The sequence below is a fragment of the Achroia grisella genome, unplaced genomic scaffold (genome assembly GCF_030625045.1).
Source record: "Achroia grisella isolate CSIRO2021 unplaced genomic scaffold, CSIRO_AGI_Agris_v1 utg3539, whole genome shotgun sequence".
Taxonomy (NCBI): domain Eukaryota; kingdom Metazoa; phylum Arthropoda; class Insecta; order Lepidoptera; family Pyralidae; genus Achroia; species Achroia grisella.
The window spans coordinates 139,603-154,692 of record NW_026712814.1 but is presented as its reverse complement, the minus strand read 5'-3'; the positions used below and the strand labels follow the sequence as shown (position 1 = coordinate 154,692).

The 15,090-nt window shown below is 32.7% G+C and overlaps 1 protein-coding gene across 13 annotated transcripts in view; it reads right to left on the bottom strand.

Moving 5' to 3' along the window:
- The window catches only part of LOC131843881 (zinc finger protein 628-like), a 117,998-nt gene that overhangs the window by 75,466 nt on the left and 27,442 nt on the right, over positions 1-15,090 (bottom strand). For 2 of the 13 annotated variants that reach the window (XM_059192650.1, XM_059192647.1), the window contains exons 2-4: positions 3,548-4,173; positions 1,421-1,516; positions 301-399 (exon numbers count right to left, since the gene is read on the bottom strand). In XM_059192650.1, the coding sequence (XP_059048633.1) occupies positions 301-399; positions 1,421-1,516; positions 3,548-4,084 (732 nt within the window). In that variant the 5' untranslated portion in view covers positions 4,085-4,173. Of the gene's footprint in view, positions 1-300; positions 400-1,420; positions 1,517-3,547; positions 4,543-15,090 lie in introns of those variants that run through there. The other 11 variants (XM_059192657.1, XM_059192660.1, XM_059192648.1 and 8 more) reach the window with 10 other exon arrangements.

Genomic DNA, 15,090 nt, shown 5'->3' with positions numbered 1-15,090 from the left:
TTCGTAGTTTGTATTCACACACTTCATCTTAAAAATGTAAAGCAACAACAAAACAATTTCAAAGACAAAACACGCAAGTTTCTTACTCATTCTTCTTGTGATGAGGAAGCTTTCCAAATGAGCAGTAGATAGAAAAATATGTGATGACTATTCAAAAGAGCTTCAATGCAAGTTTATTTGAATAAATTATATTCTATTCTAAAACGAAATTAGGTAGTAACATTTCACGCAACGTTTTCGAAGTGAGTTTCCATAGTACGAAGCGACAACTAGTGAAGATAAAGTAAAGAAAATAATTACATCAATATTGAGGTTATTCAGGAAATTTACCAATGCGAAAGGCAACATTGCGTTGCGATCGCCAATCGGGCCGTCCCCTGTCGGTGACTGTTGCTGTGGCTGCGTGCAAAAACAAAACGATACTCGCATTATTAGTTTATCGGAAAATCTGTTATACCACAGAGCAATTAACACTAAGTTCTATGAGAGAGAGACCAAAATTGATTCTGTGTAACAATTTGTAATGTAGAAACATTACAAAAGTAAGAAGGTGCACAGTTTCATACAATAATTATTTTGAATTAAAAAATTAATCTATGCCAATAACTAAAAAATGCTTATATCATAGATAAATGTAGTTATTATTTTGTTTTGATACAGTCTGGGCTGTTCGAATTTCAAATAATAATTAAGATAATACGATTTTTTAATTGTTGTGTTTCTTTATTTGAAAATGGAATCAAATATTAGCATGTATGAAAAAGAAAAAATGTAATAATTAAAAATGTAGCATGAAATTTAGAAATGAATAAACAGCTCTAGTAAACATTTTTTCAATAGTGTACATTTATATAATAAAATATTCACTTTACAATTCATCATCTCACATTATTTATGTTTAACTAATTTAGAGGTAATTTCCAATTTTAGATTGTATTTAACTGTAGACTCAATAAATTGTATAATGAATACAAATGTTCTAAAATTAAAGACGAAGTATAAAGAATTTCATTACAGAGCTATATATAATAATAATATATAAATCTCATTTATTATATTCTACATACAGAATAAAAATTGTAATTTCCTATTCATTTAAACATTAAGCAATAAAAAAAAGATTAAGCGACTATTCTATTTCTATTAGAAACATGTAATCTATACAGGTTTATTATAAACAATTAAAATAAAACTTACCCCGTAAAATAAAATCGACTCGAGTTAAAAAAAAACCACTTCGTGCTCATGCAGTTACAAAGTAGTAACTTATAAGAAAATTAGTCACAAGCGCAAAAGAAAATTTGAAAACACATAAAAAACGGACGTTCTTTTTTCGAAATATGTAAAAAAATAAACTTTTTTTTAAATAAAAAGTAAGGCACACGCAATAAAACATGGAAAGTTATAAAATATTATTTACATCGACATTACTGAGTGTGGACAGTAAATTTACCAGCGCAAACGGTACGAGCGATCTCTCGCTCATCGTAGAGTCTGCGGACGGCGATTGCTGCTGCTGTTCCATTCCAGCGCACGGCGCGGCAGGCGTGAAAAAAAGAGACAATTATATGAATTTCAAAGAAAAATCAATTAAATAAACCTAACAAGTAATAATTAATATCTGCATAGTATTTAGAAATAAAATATATGAGAAAGAACTGAAAATTTAAAAATTTTTTTACACACTATATATATGGATAATTAGTTTTAAATTTTATGTTATAAAATATTTAATCAAATTTATACTCATATTATAGAAGTGTGTCTGTTTGTTTGTCTGTTACCATATTTCGACTAAATGGCTGAACGGTCTTAATAAAATTTGGTGTGATAAAAAAAGATAGATTGTGACCACGGTGCAAAAGGACGGCCATAGATATTTTTTATGACAAAACAAATTAGACAAACTGTTATATAATTATATATTTTAAATAAAAGATAACTATAGATAAGCATTAAAATTAAATACTTAAATAGGCATAAAATAAATAAAAAAAATCGATACAAAGATAAAATGGTAAAATGAATGCACTTGGTAAAATGAATACAGAAAAAAAAGAATTATACTCATTATTTTGATAGTAAAATCTTGACTTAACGATATGACCGTAAAAATATTAATAAATCAAATTTTAATTAACCGTTATTTATAAAAAACTTTAACCACAAAAGCGCAACTACTTGGGAACGTTGAACCGTTACATTTCTATTGATAGAAAAAAAATCAAATGAATACGAAACACGAACTCGAACAAACCGGTTCTTTATTCAAACAAAATTTAAAACAAAAAAAAATGAAATGAGAACAGATTCGCAGCAACAAATAACTGTCAACACCCCTTCGTGAAACAATACAAGGCGAAAAAAATTAAAAAAATAATATCACAATGAACGCCCTAATCCGCCGCGCCGTGGGAAATAGACAAATGCAAGGTGAGCGAATCCGAAACTAATTTAAAAAGTAATATTCTTCCTTCTTCTGTTTTTAAAATTTGAATTAAGAACGCATTTTATAATACAGTAGTCTGTGGCGCCGTTTGTTTTCTTTTTATTGAAATGTTAGGCTATTAGTTTTATGACCACGGAAAACATGTCTTGAACAAACAATTTAGAAATTACAGGTCACCGGAAAGGATAAATAAATATTGGTTTCAATAACAGTGAACGTCGGGCGACACGGCACCAATAAAATAATCATAGTCCATATGTTCAAATAAACATTTGTTGTCAATAAGAAAAATAAAGAGTTAAAAATGAGTAAAATCGAAAGCAACGACAAGTTGATCACGGGTTAATACCAATATAATAGAATTATCACAGATTATTGTAATTTACATATGCTTTGTAAAACCGGATGCGACATAAGGACAAAAACGATTTAATAATAAGTTCCGAGTCAAGGCCCTTAACCCTTTCTTACATTAACAAAAGCTTTACAATATGTTGCCTTGGATTCTTAAGACTGTTGTTTTTTATAAAAAAGGGTTCATTCAAATTTGGAACGAGTTTGTGAGTTTGTAATATCTTGAGGTCAGTCGATCATCACTTCTCGGATACGAAGGACGGTTACGTAGTTAAATAAGATAATTGAAAAATTTACAAATATATATATAATATTTTACTAGTGCATTTCAAAATTAAAAAGCCAGATTACAATTTTTTATCAAGTGAATCAAAAATTTAATTTTTTTTTTGTTAATTCACAAAAATATTAATTGAAATAATATTTATTTAATAAAGAAATATTAATTTGTGTTGTTTTGGTTTCAGGTAACTAGTTATTATTAACATGGATTTTCAAATTAAATTCGATACATTCAATAGAATTCTGTTCGTAACTATCCGACGGAACTATGTTTCTATATCGCACTTTTTTTAACTTCGTATTTTTTTTTGTTCTAATTGCGGGAATAAGATATTGTTATTATTTTTCGAATTTTGAAACTCATTTAAATCATTTAAAATAAGAATAAAAAATATTTACTGCCCTAGTTTTATCATCAATGTAAAAAAGTTTTAACTATATAAACTTTAAAAAATCACTCACCTGGATTTCATTTACTAGTTTTTCCGTGATAATCTTGTGATCAGGAGTAGCGGGCGGCTGAGGAGTCGGCGGTGCCGGCCCTGGTTGGCTCTGGCCTTCCACCAGCGGCTCTTGAACGGGAGACGCCGGCCGACTCCTGTTCCAGAAGTCCTGCATCTTAAATCGCTGAGCTTCGGCCGCCTGCTGCAGCGCCGGGATGTGCAGCGAGATAGGCGTCGCGCGGAGATCTAATGCGCTCCCTCCGGCCGAAGCCTCAGAGTTCCCTTCGGCTGCAGTCATCTTAAAGGAGTTCTGAAGCCAACTGGCCACGAAGTTATCCTCCTCTTTGGGAGGCTCCAGCAGCCTCTGGAACGGCGGCGCGGCGCTCGGCTCGAAGGCGCCCTCGCCGCCGACCTGGTCTCCCTCCTCAGCTATTTTCGGTACTTTGGCCTCCCTCGGTGATCCCTCCTCTACCGCTTCCGTCTTCCGATAATCATGGAGGTCCCTGTATCTCTCCTGCAGCGCTAGGGATATGTTCTCATTGAAGTATTTCAACATTAATTCCAGTTTGGGGCGTACCGTCACAACGAATTCATGCGATCTCTCGCCTCGCTAGTGCACTTTCTGTCTGTTTCGTGTCCGGCAATCTGGAAGTGAAGAAGCGCGGTTAGTGGCCACACGCGAACTAAAACTCCGCGGCAAGTTCACTCGTACGCGAAAAGTCACCCCGGAAAAGCTAAGCGAGGCTCGGGTTAGGCGGAAGCGAGACCTTCTTGAGACGCGGGCGGGCGACGACTAACTTCTTGGTGGAAAACTTAACGTCGCGACGCTTTCTTGCGGGGTGGGGAGGACGCGCGCGCCAGCCGAAGACGCCGCTCCAACTAGCAAGACGCGGCGCCGCCCCCGCCGAGCCGGCCGCCTTAGACGTCCTCAAGAACATCCCCACCGACGCCGGGCGCACGCGCCCAGCGTTTTTTCCGCGGAAAAATGCGTCCGGCCAAGGAAAAGACGGCGCGGCCGGCGGCGGGCGACGCTCGTGTGAGCGCCGCGCGCCCCGCGCCGACACCGTCGCCGGACGGCGGCCGCCGGACGCCGGACGCGGCGGCGGACGCTCGGACTACGGCCGCAACAACTATTAAAAAGGGCGCGAAGGACGAGGGTGGTCGCCCCTCTCGCTCGCCTCGACCTCGTTTTCGTCGCACCCCGCCGTGTTAGAACGAGACGAGTAGCGCTCCCCATTTTTTTAATTGAGGGAGGAAATGGAAAAGAATGCGTTTCTTTGTGATTTTTTCTTAATGGTTTTTGTCTCGCTCGCACTTTACAGTTTAGGATGGCGCTGTCTCGCGCGAGTTACCGAAGTATTACTTTCCGTAGACGCCTCTTTTATTATGATATTTTTTTTCTGTTCAGGCGGGGCTTGGATTATGGGGTGTTATCCAACGGCATTTTGATGTGGTTTTACATTTTTTTTCTTACCTACTCTTCGGAAAATGGGATTTGCTAACTTTTTCCTCTTTAGAATTTTTCTTAAATACCTACAAGTATAATGTTTATAAGCAGATACGCCTATCTATGACATATTACTATGAGTTTAAAAGTCCATTTAATAAGCAATGCAGAACAAAAACTTTTTACTTCTCAATTACTTATGAAAACAAAGTAAGAAAACCGAATGTCTATTTATAACTTACAGTTTCAGAGAGCGTTGTTATTACTACCCCTCGAGAGATGGCGTTAGATGTCTTATCCTATCTATTTTGAGCCTATAGACGCCTTGAAATTCTTCATACTATGATAATAAATGAAGTAAATTATTAATAGTAAAATATTAATTTCATGATACATATAAGATAATTATGGTAGCGTTATTATTTTGTAATCAATCGTATAGATAAAAAATCTATTAATGTAATGGTGACTCCATTTATTTCTCTACAATTATATCTTATACTAAGTGTAACAAGTTAGTACACGTTAATAAAACTGTATATGTAGGAAATTAGAATAAAATTTTAGTTTTGAAAGATACCCATTCTTATTGTCACTTTTGATAAGTACTTAGGCATTAAATTCTCTTAATGAGAATAAATATTTAAACCTACAAAAAAAGGTAGTAATTGAAGGCTCTAGTTATGGAAAATATTCATGTTTATATATGCCAACTATGCGATACAATATTATATATCTACTTAGTAGATTAAAAATATAAATTTTAGTATATTATTTTGCTTATTGTATCCTGACTGTATAAGAAATCTAGCCAACAGATACCTATAGGTATGTATATGTATGGTAGGTATATGTTGACCAGATTTCTTATAGCTTTATATTATCTATGAATTATTTTTTTAAAAAACTCTATTTCTATTAAAAAGTAAGAAAAGATATTTTTGTTTACCTACCATAAAATACACAAAACAGAATAGTAATACATGTAACTCATTAATATTATTAAAAAAAACCGTCCTGCTACAAGTCTAAAATATTATCAAGCTGTCGAAAGTGAGAATGAATACTGATAAACTATTCTAAAATCTTTTCCCAATATACAAAGTTTAAATTCAATAATTTGCTTTACTGTATTAATCTTTTGTATTCAGTTATGTAATTATAGTGAATTTCTAATATAAAATTCCGCAACAAACTCTGTTAAACATTAGAAACTAGATGGCACTACTAGTATATTCATAAAGCTCCGCAAATTGTTTAAGGATAAGTTAAATTATTTTTTATGCAAAAAAAAAATATTTTCTTTTTGTAGTCGTGTGTCGTGTAATAAATTAAAAGTAGCATAAAATATATACAAAAAATTAAAGAAAAATCTTGCAGGCGGTGCCTGCACTTAATATGTCGTAGAAGTAATTTTTTTTAATTCACATTCGCATACAATAGATAGATCAAGGCATAGATCTAAAAGTCATTATACGTTAGACAATTAAGTAAGGTGGTGCCATGTGAAGCAGGCGTGGTTATGGGAGTGGTGTCCGTCATGGTACGTGAACACTCAATGGTGTTGGAAACGAGTAACGTACGACGTGTATGTATGAATGTATTCCAATTATAAATTTTAAATTTCGAGTAGTATATATTACAATTAAAAAAAAAATATTTTAAAGACATTTCAAAAATGGTATTTGTTATTATAATGCCATTTTATTAAATTTAGAATATTCATACTCTACTTTACTAAATTTCTATATTATTATTATAATCTTAATTTTTAAATTTTGAATTTCGAATTCTGACTCTATTTCAAAAATATAGATAACGTTTTGAATAAAGAACATTTAAAAAGTTGTGAAAATGTTATTCATAAATTATATTTATGAATATTTATATACTTTATCGCTTTATATTGTGTTGTTCTTTGTGTAATTGTTCTATACAATAATTGTAAATACGCTAGTAATATTTCTTGATTCTCGTCCGATTATAGAGGGCGTTATTAAAATAGATGTCGCTCTGAATTGTATTCAATAGTAAGTACGTTTTATATTTATGATATTAGAATTTATTTAAGAATATTAGGTAGGATCTTTTAATTGTAATATAGAATTACAAGAATAATTTAGAATTATTTATGTAGACATATTCCATACACATTCAATGCAAATTTATTGTTACCGAGTACTTACGTAACTACGGTTTTTACATACTTTCGTAAGTTTCAGGAATTGTAATTTATCAAATAAATATTACAATTTAAAATTATAAATGTAAGTTTATGGAGATTTTTTTAAATTTATATTATAGTATTGGATCTTTATTCTATATCTATTTTTTGTTATTACTTTAAATATCTAAGAATATACAACATAAATATTTATTTTAAAATACATAACTAAGTAGATATTTAGGATGATATTTTTAATTAATATACATGTATATTTTTTAGGTTCTACTTGATTACAATTAAATCATAGACAAAACAACAAAATATGACATCTTCCGGTCGGTAGCGGCGAAATGTTGCCAAATCTCGTCGCGTGGAAAGGGTTGTTAGGAAAACTGGAAATATTGTGTGCAGTATATATAGACACTAAACTCAGAACGTTGATAGATATTAATAGTAGCTGCTCGTAAAAGAAACTTTATATTAGAGAAATTAGCTACATTAATTTTAATACACGTATCATTGAAATTAGAAAGAAAATCATACACGTAATTTTTTTTAAATTATGTAGCAGTATGCAGTTATAAAAAATACATAGGATGGTATGTGTAAATCTATACGAAATCTAATATAACACAGCTTATCATTGATATTATATGCTTCTCTTTAAATATGATTTAATATGAGAAAAAATAGTATGTATATCTTAATTCCTATATCATTGAAATTACACAGAAAATTGTCCGCAACAATTTTTTAAATTTAATTGTAGATGTCAACAAGCCTTTGGCCTACATAATGGTAAGTGATAACTATAAAAACTTTTACATAACACAGTTTATAAAGCGAACTGTTTAACTGGTAGAAATGGGTGAGACTGTAGTACTTACGCAATCCACTTATATTTTTTTCCAAGTGATTCGTAATTTTTCTTAATCAAATTTACATAAGTTTAATTTTGTTGCAATCATTTGTAGCGAAATAAAATCAAGTTTATTATTATAATTAATACTAAGGAGAAGAGATTATTATTATTATTATTATTGATATCAGTCCACGCATCATCAATCAAGCAATCAATACTCAATATCAATTCAATCGAACAATTTACAAATATATATTACTTAATAAGTCTAATTACAGCTGTTGCTGGCAGTTTGTCCACCATTGTTTTTATAAATATTGTATCTTGGGAACTGAGTGTTTTCTATGTATTACGATTATGTATGTATTTAAAAAATGTCTAAAACTCTGTCAGTTATCTATAATGCAAGTTCTGCTTAGCTTGGGACTGAATGGCGGTGTGTGAATCATCCAGGGTTGTTATTATTGTTATTACATGCAACAAGACATGTAACATAAGGGTGCTGCTTGTGGGGTCTGGTCTGTTCTGGTTACGGACACTTGACAAAATTGCAATAGCATATGCTGGATGCCACTCTATAATCCCAAATTTTTATTTAAAAGTACATCGCTATTTTTCTAATACAAGCTCATTTGAAAATAATAAGTGCTGAATTTCTTGTCTGAACTGATAATAGATTTTGACATATTATAAGAGTCTGTAATAGATCTACACGAATAAAGATATTTTGATTTAGATTTTAATATTATTTTGATATCTCTATTCATTTTTATATTATTTTTACTGTAAAAGTTGTACCTATAAAACTATTACAGCTTTTAAAAATAAACGATTGTTGTGTTCCCTCTCCAGACACAGTAGCTTTTTGAATCTATCCTAGTTTAAAATGAACCACTTTTAGCAAATCGAAATTGCATTGCTAAGAAGAAATTAAATGCGTGCATAAAGGGACTTAATAAGGAATTCTCACATTCATTTAAAAAAACACACAAATGCATCACACTATCTAGAAGCCATGGCTTTATCTATGATCTTGTCTATTCTCATAGATTACAAAGCAACCCTTTCAAATAGCGACATGTAAAAACACCGAACCGGTTTCCCAACCATTTGTTTTATTCACACGACACAGAGAGAAAAAAATCTGCAGATTATTAGTACTTTTGTGAAGGTATTTTCTAATGTATTCAATCAGAGGTGAATTTGCATATTGTGAAGGGTCAAATGGATCGCTTTTGTGAGTTTTTATAGTGTCAAGAGCGGAACTGATTCATAGATAAAACAGTGTCTAGTGTTGTGTTACATCCGGTTTTTAAAGTACTAAATAGTGATTTAATACAGAATTAGTATGTAAGGATATATCAAGCCAGTCATAATTCTCACGAAACTGAAAATATTTCTTAAAGAAGTAAAGTAGAATTTTTTTTTAATTTCATACATCCGCTATGTGGACCATATAGTATGAAGAGAACAAAATTTATTTTCTTCTTTCTTGCTGTAAGTTAGTTTCATAACTTAATGCTTATATTATTTTTTTTAATTCCTCTACCATTAGTATGTGTGAGACCATGTATATTCAGTGCGGAAACCTGACCATCACTGCAGGAAGCGTTACCACCTTCTCATTGGTGATCAAATTCCTACCGTTATTGAGTCTACACTCATATTGCGATACGGGTTTCATGACTGAACGAGGTATCATCAGACATTCAATAGAGTTCGGATATAGCTTGGAAGCCTAGTGTTGAATGTTCGGTGACCAAACTGCGACTTAGTGTCGTGAGTTTCATTTTACCTGACTCTGGATTAGATCTCTTTAGAACAGACCTGGTATAAATATATATGCATTAATTCTAACCTCATTTTATTTAGAGATTACAACTATTTTTATTGAAACTTGTAAAAAATTTCAATACTTAGCGTAATATAACTTGATAGATCCATAAATATCTAAATATCTAATCCTAATATAATATTAAAAATGCTAAAATTTGTGAGTATGGATGTTTGTTTGTCTTACGCGCAAAAACTACTGAAAGGATTTTGATGAATCTTTATAGTAATATAGCTTATGCATCAGAACAACATATAGGCTATATTTTATATTGAAATTTAACGAGAGTGAAACCTCGGGCTCAGCTAGTATGTATATATTTATAATATCACATAAATTAAAAAAATAATCAACAAAATTAGTTCAAAATTCATATATCATGTAAATATAAAATACATTCCATAAAGTAGCTCCAGTTTTATAAGTAGTTATGTAAAAATCGAAGCACAGTCACGTGTAGACACTAGTATAATAACAAGAACGATTATTAGCTAACAAACAACCTATAAATCATATTTCGTTAAATAACATAGCCATAAAATATTCAATGGGAAACAATGATAACGGGGAATCAATACCAACCCCTCACAAAAGAAACCGCGTTACAAATTACTATTTCTTACGTCTGCCGTCCTTAATAATTGGATAACTTCACGACTGTAAACGGCGATGGGGTAAGCAGAAACGATTAGAATATTTCAATACATATATAGATATACATAACTGTGCCTGTAGTTTCACCCGCATGGAATGTGTATTACTACTAGCAGTGCGACTTCCCGCGACTTCGTCCGCATGAAATAGACAACGAATGAAGAATTTCCATATAAACTTTTATCCTCTATTTTATTTTACTCCCTTAAGGGTAAACTTTTTACAAACTTTAAATGTCATAGGTATTTATATTTAACAACAACTTAAAAAAATAAGTTTTAAGCTTCTAACTTTAAAAATGGCGATTCTACCATACAGCCTTTCATCTCCGCGTTCAACTGATTACAACCTTTTTTCGCATTAAAAAATAACTTATGTGCTTTCTCAGGGAGACTACGTGTGTACAAATTTTCAATGAAATCGGTTAAGTAGTTTTGGCGTGAAAGCACGACAGACAGACAGACAGAGTTACTTTCGCATTTATAATATATAACATATATAACAAATAACATATAATCTCAGGACAATTCACACAGCGCCATCTAGACCCAAGTTAAGCTAGCTAAAGCTTGTGTTAGGGGTACTAGACAACTGATACAAATACATAGATAATTTTTTTTTTCGTAAATACATACATGTTATACATTGAAAATACCCAGACCTATACAAATCATAGTCATGAATACAAATGTTTCTGCCGTGCGAGGAATCGAACCCGCGACCATCGGACGCAAAGCGGTGTGCTAGACCGCTAGACCACAGAGGTAGTCAAATAAATATTAGTAAGGATGTGTTATTCTGATATATAAGCTATATATCTGTAAATAATAAATAAAATTGAGATGGACCACATATATCACTTAGGGATATAAAAAATAGTTTACGTTCTATTCCCAGACCTACTGATTATACACACAAAATTTCATAACAATCGTTCAAGCCGTTTCGGAGAAGTGTGTGCCCTACAGGTATCATGTGTTCTAAGATATTGTTTTCCTGGCAAATTTACACAGCGCCAGCTAGTCCCACGGTAAACAGAGCTCGTGTTATGGGTACTAGACAACTGATACAAATACATAGATTTTTTTTTCCATAAATATATACATATTATACATAGTAAACACCCAGACCGATACAAACAATCATACTCACGAAATCAAATGTTTGTGTCGTGCGAGGAATCGAACCCGCGACCATCGGAAGTAAGGCGGTGTGCTAGACCACCGCGGCTGTTCAATTGTGCAACATTGCTCCGACAATGTAACGGAGTAGTTAAATTTTTAACTTATGCCTCATGAACTATTAATAGTTCGGTTGAAAAAGTGGTTTAAGTTAAAAATTAACTAGCAACCCTGACGAGAGCACGCGACGGGTTCGAAAAACTTATAATAGAGGGCCATAATGACCGGCCGCTCACGCACCGCGACCTATTTTTAATCATTTTTGGAATAAACGTGAAGGGTTAAGTCGACATAGTGTGGAGAAGGCAGATTTTAAAATTTCTCGACTTTTAGAATAGAGTAAACTGAAATTTAAGCACTTTTAAGATAAAATCAATTGCAGTGATTAGACCAGGCCCTACAAGCAACAATCGTTCCCGAGTATGACTCCATTACGAATTTAGCGGCATAATTCTATTACAGACTCTTTATCATATGTCAAATATACCGTCAGTTCGAAGTGATTTCGAGATGAGAAGAACAGACAAGAAACTCAGCTCGTATTCTTTTCAAATAATCTTGTACATGTTTAATAATACTGATTTATTTTTAAATTCAGATTTGGGAGAATAGTGTGATCACCAGCATCATCTTCTTTTTTATTTCATTTATTTGTGGTCCGCGTAATATTTTCTCTCACATTCATTCCTGATTGCAGTCATCTCATTATTTACTTCCTTTCTTACCATATCATCTTTCTCACAGTCCATTCATCTCTTTTTCGGCCTTCTTCTGCCTTTATAACCATCCACATTCGAGTCACCACCAGCTATGCTAATTAATTCTAAATTCTAATTCAAAAAGAGTCCATTTCCATGTTTTGTAACATTATTGATGGCACTATTCCGTGACAAGTAAATGTTAACAATGCGCGCTTGTCTGTCTGTTTGTATATTGTGTGATCGATAACCTACGCTTGCTTATTGGAAGTTTTGGTGGAAAAATTTGGTCTTTAATATCGACGCAGGTAAGTCTGAGTGTTGTTAAAGTTGTTTTTTTTTAATAAATATAATGGTATACGAGCTGCGAACGTATGTATGTTTGTTACACTTAAGGATTTATAATGTTTACAATTAGGTTGTGCATCGAACTGCATGCCGAGGTTTTCTCGTAAAAGTACAGCATTTTTCGAGAAGGGTTAGGTTTACAGGGTTTTTCTAGAAGAAGGGTATGCTTCTCAAAGGTTGGCATCGGGGACCTGATGTTTCAGATGTTCATAGTAACCGTTTACCATCAGATGGACCCATTTCCTGTTTATCATTATGGTAGTATAAAAAAATAGAAATTTGCAATATAAGGTATAAAATGTGCGTGAGTACATCAGTCGCACCTATTTCAGCCACTAAGCAACTTGTTTTATGTTTTGGCTGGAGGGTAAATTATGGTAGAGAAATCATAGGGAACTTATATATATCAGGAGAGGATTAAGATGTCCAGTCTCTTATATATATAAAAGACTTGACATGTTAATCTTCCGAAACGCATGTGATAACGTGATAACCGTAGAACAGTTCGTGTGTATAGTCTACGTTTCGTACTACCGTCTGGTGAGCAGTCAGTCAGCAGACTTGTCATTCCAATTGCATATAAAATTACATACAGTAGTAAAGTGCAGTCAGCAGTATAGTGATTATTAATAAAATTATATTTTTTTAATGAATATGTGTTTCATTAAACTTACAATGTCATAGCATAAGCTTTTTGTTGCCCTACAATCTAAAAAAGCCCCTTCATGCTTTTTATATCGACCGTTAAACAGAAGCTCAAATATCTAAAACGATTGAATTTGAAAAGAGAACGATAAAACGCGCCCTGTCCAAACATTGCGTGTCAAAAAAAGCGACAACCCACAGCCAATGAAAAAAAAACGTGTAAGTGTTAATCCTGGCACGTTTGTAAAAGGTAACCGCCACAAAAAACGCCCTGCTCCATATAAACCAATAAAAAACGAAAAAAAGTAAAATTGTTAAACGGTTACATGTAAAAAAACGAGATAATTGGTGGTGCGTGCCGCCCCAGTTTTTTATATCATTGACCGACGACCCCATAGAGTAGAGTAGTTTTTTTTTATTATTTTTTCCGTTTCCTCGTTTTTTGTTGTAGAGTAGGGTGGGTTTTTGCTTCAATTATAAATACATTGCGTTCTTTCATCTGACAAATTGTTTATGATTAAACGTTTTTATGTTGGATTTATAGTTTAAGTAATGCGAAACGCTTTTTTATTCATAATATATTTTTTTAACTTGAATATACGTAGGATCATGAATACTATTATTATTATATATATAATAGTACTACTAAAAATGGCAATAATACATGTTATCTATTGCATGTCAGAAATGACTAATGTGTAGAACTAATATATGTTAATTATGTCAAACCATTAATGTAAAACCATATTTAAACAATAAATTTCATTTCACAGAGCTCTAGAACTAACTCAACCTAATTGTGGTAGTTTTTCACCACTTTTAAAAAGGAGGAGTGTCTTAATTTGTCTGTTATTTGTACTTTTTTCTAGATGAACCGATTTAGATGTTTTTTTTTATTTTAAGTCTATGCTGCTTATGAAGATCATATAAAATGATATGAAGAACGACTAATAGGTTTTGATTGATGAGGATCTGAGCACATATGTAATTGTAGTAGGTAGTAATATTTTAAGAGAACTTGTAATTAATTTATCAGTTGACTCAGTCTGTTGGAAATACAGATAAAATAAAGTTGGAAGTTACCTTTTGACAACACTACCATGACGATCTAGTGGGGAAAGGTAAGTCAGGTTTATAGTCGCAGTTTGCTCGCCGTACAGTCAACACTAGGCTTCCAAGCTATATCCGAACTCTATTCAATGCCTGATGATGCCTCGTTCAGAGGCGAAACACGTATTGCAATATGGGTGTAGACTCAATAACGGTAGGAATTTGATCACCAATAGAGAAGGTGGTAACGCTTCCAGTAGCGATGGTCAGGTTTCAGCACTGAATATACGTGGTCTCACACATGATAATGGTAGCGTAATTAAATAAAGTAATATAAATGCAATAAGTAATGAAACTAGCTTTCAGCAAGAAACAGGAAAACAAAATTTTTGGTTTTTATCTAAATTGTCCGCAGACAGAATAGTTTGTATGAAGTTATTAAAAAAAAAATATTTAAAAATTACTACTTTATTTCTTTTGGGAAATGGTTTCAGTTTCTTGCAAATTATCACTGCCTTTATTACTAACTCTGTATTAAATCACTATTTAGTACTTTAAAAACCGGATGTAACACAACACTAGACACTGTTTTATCTATGAATCAGTTCCACTCTTGACTCTATAAAAACTTACAAAAGCGATCCATTTTATAAATACATTAAATATTATAAAAGAG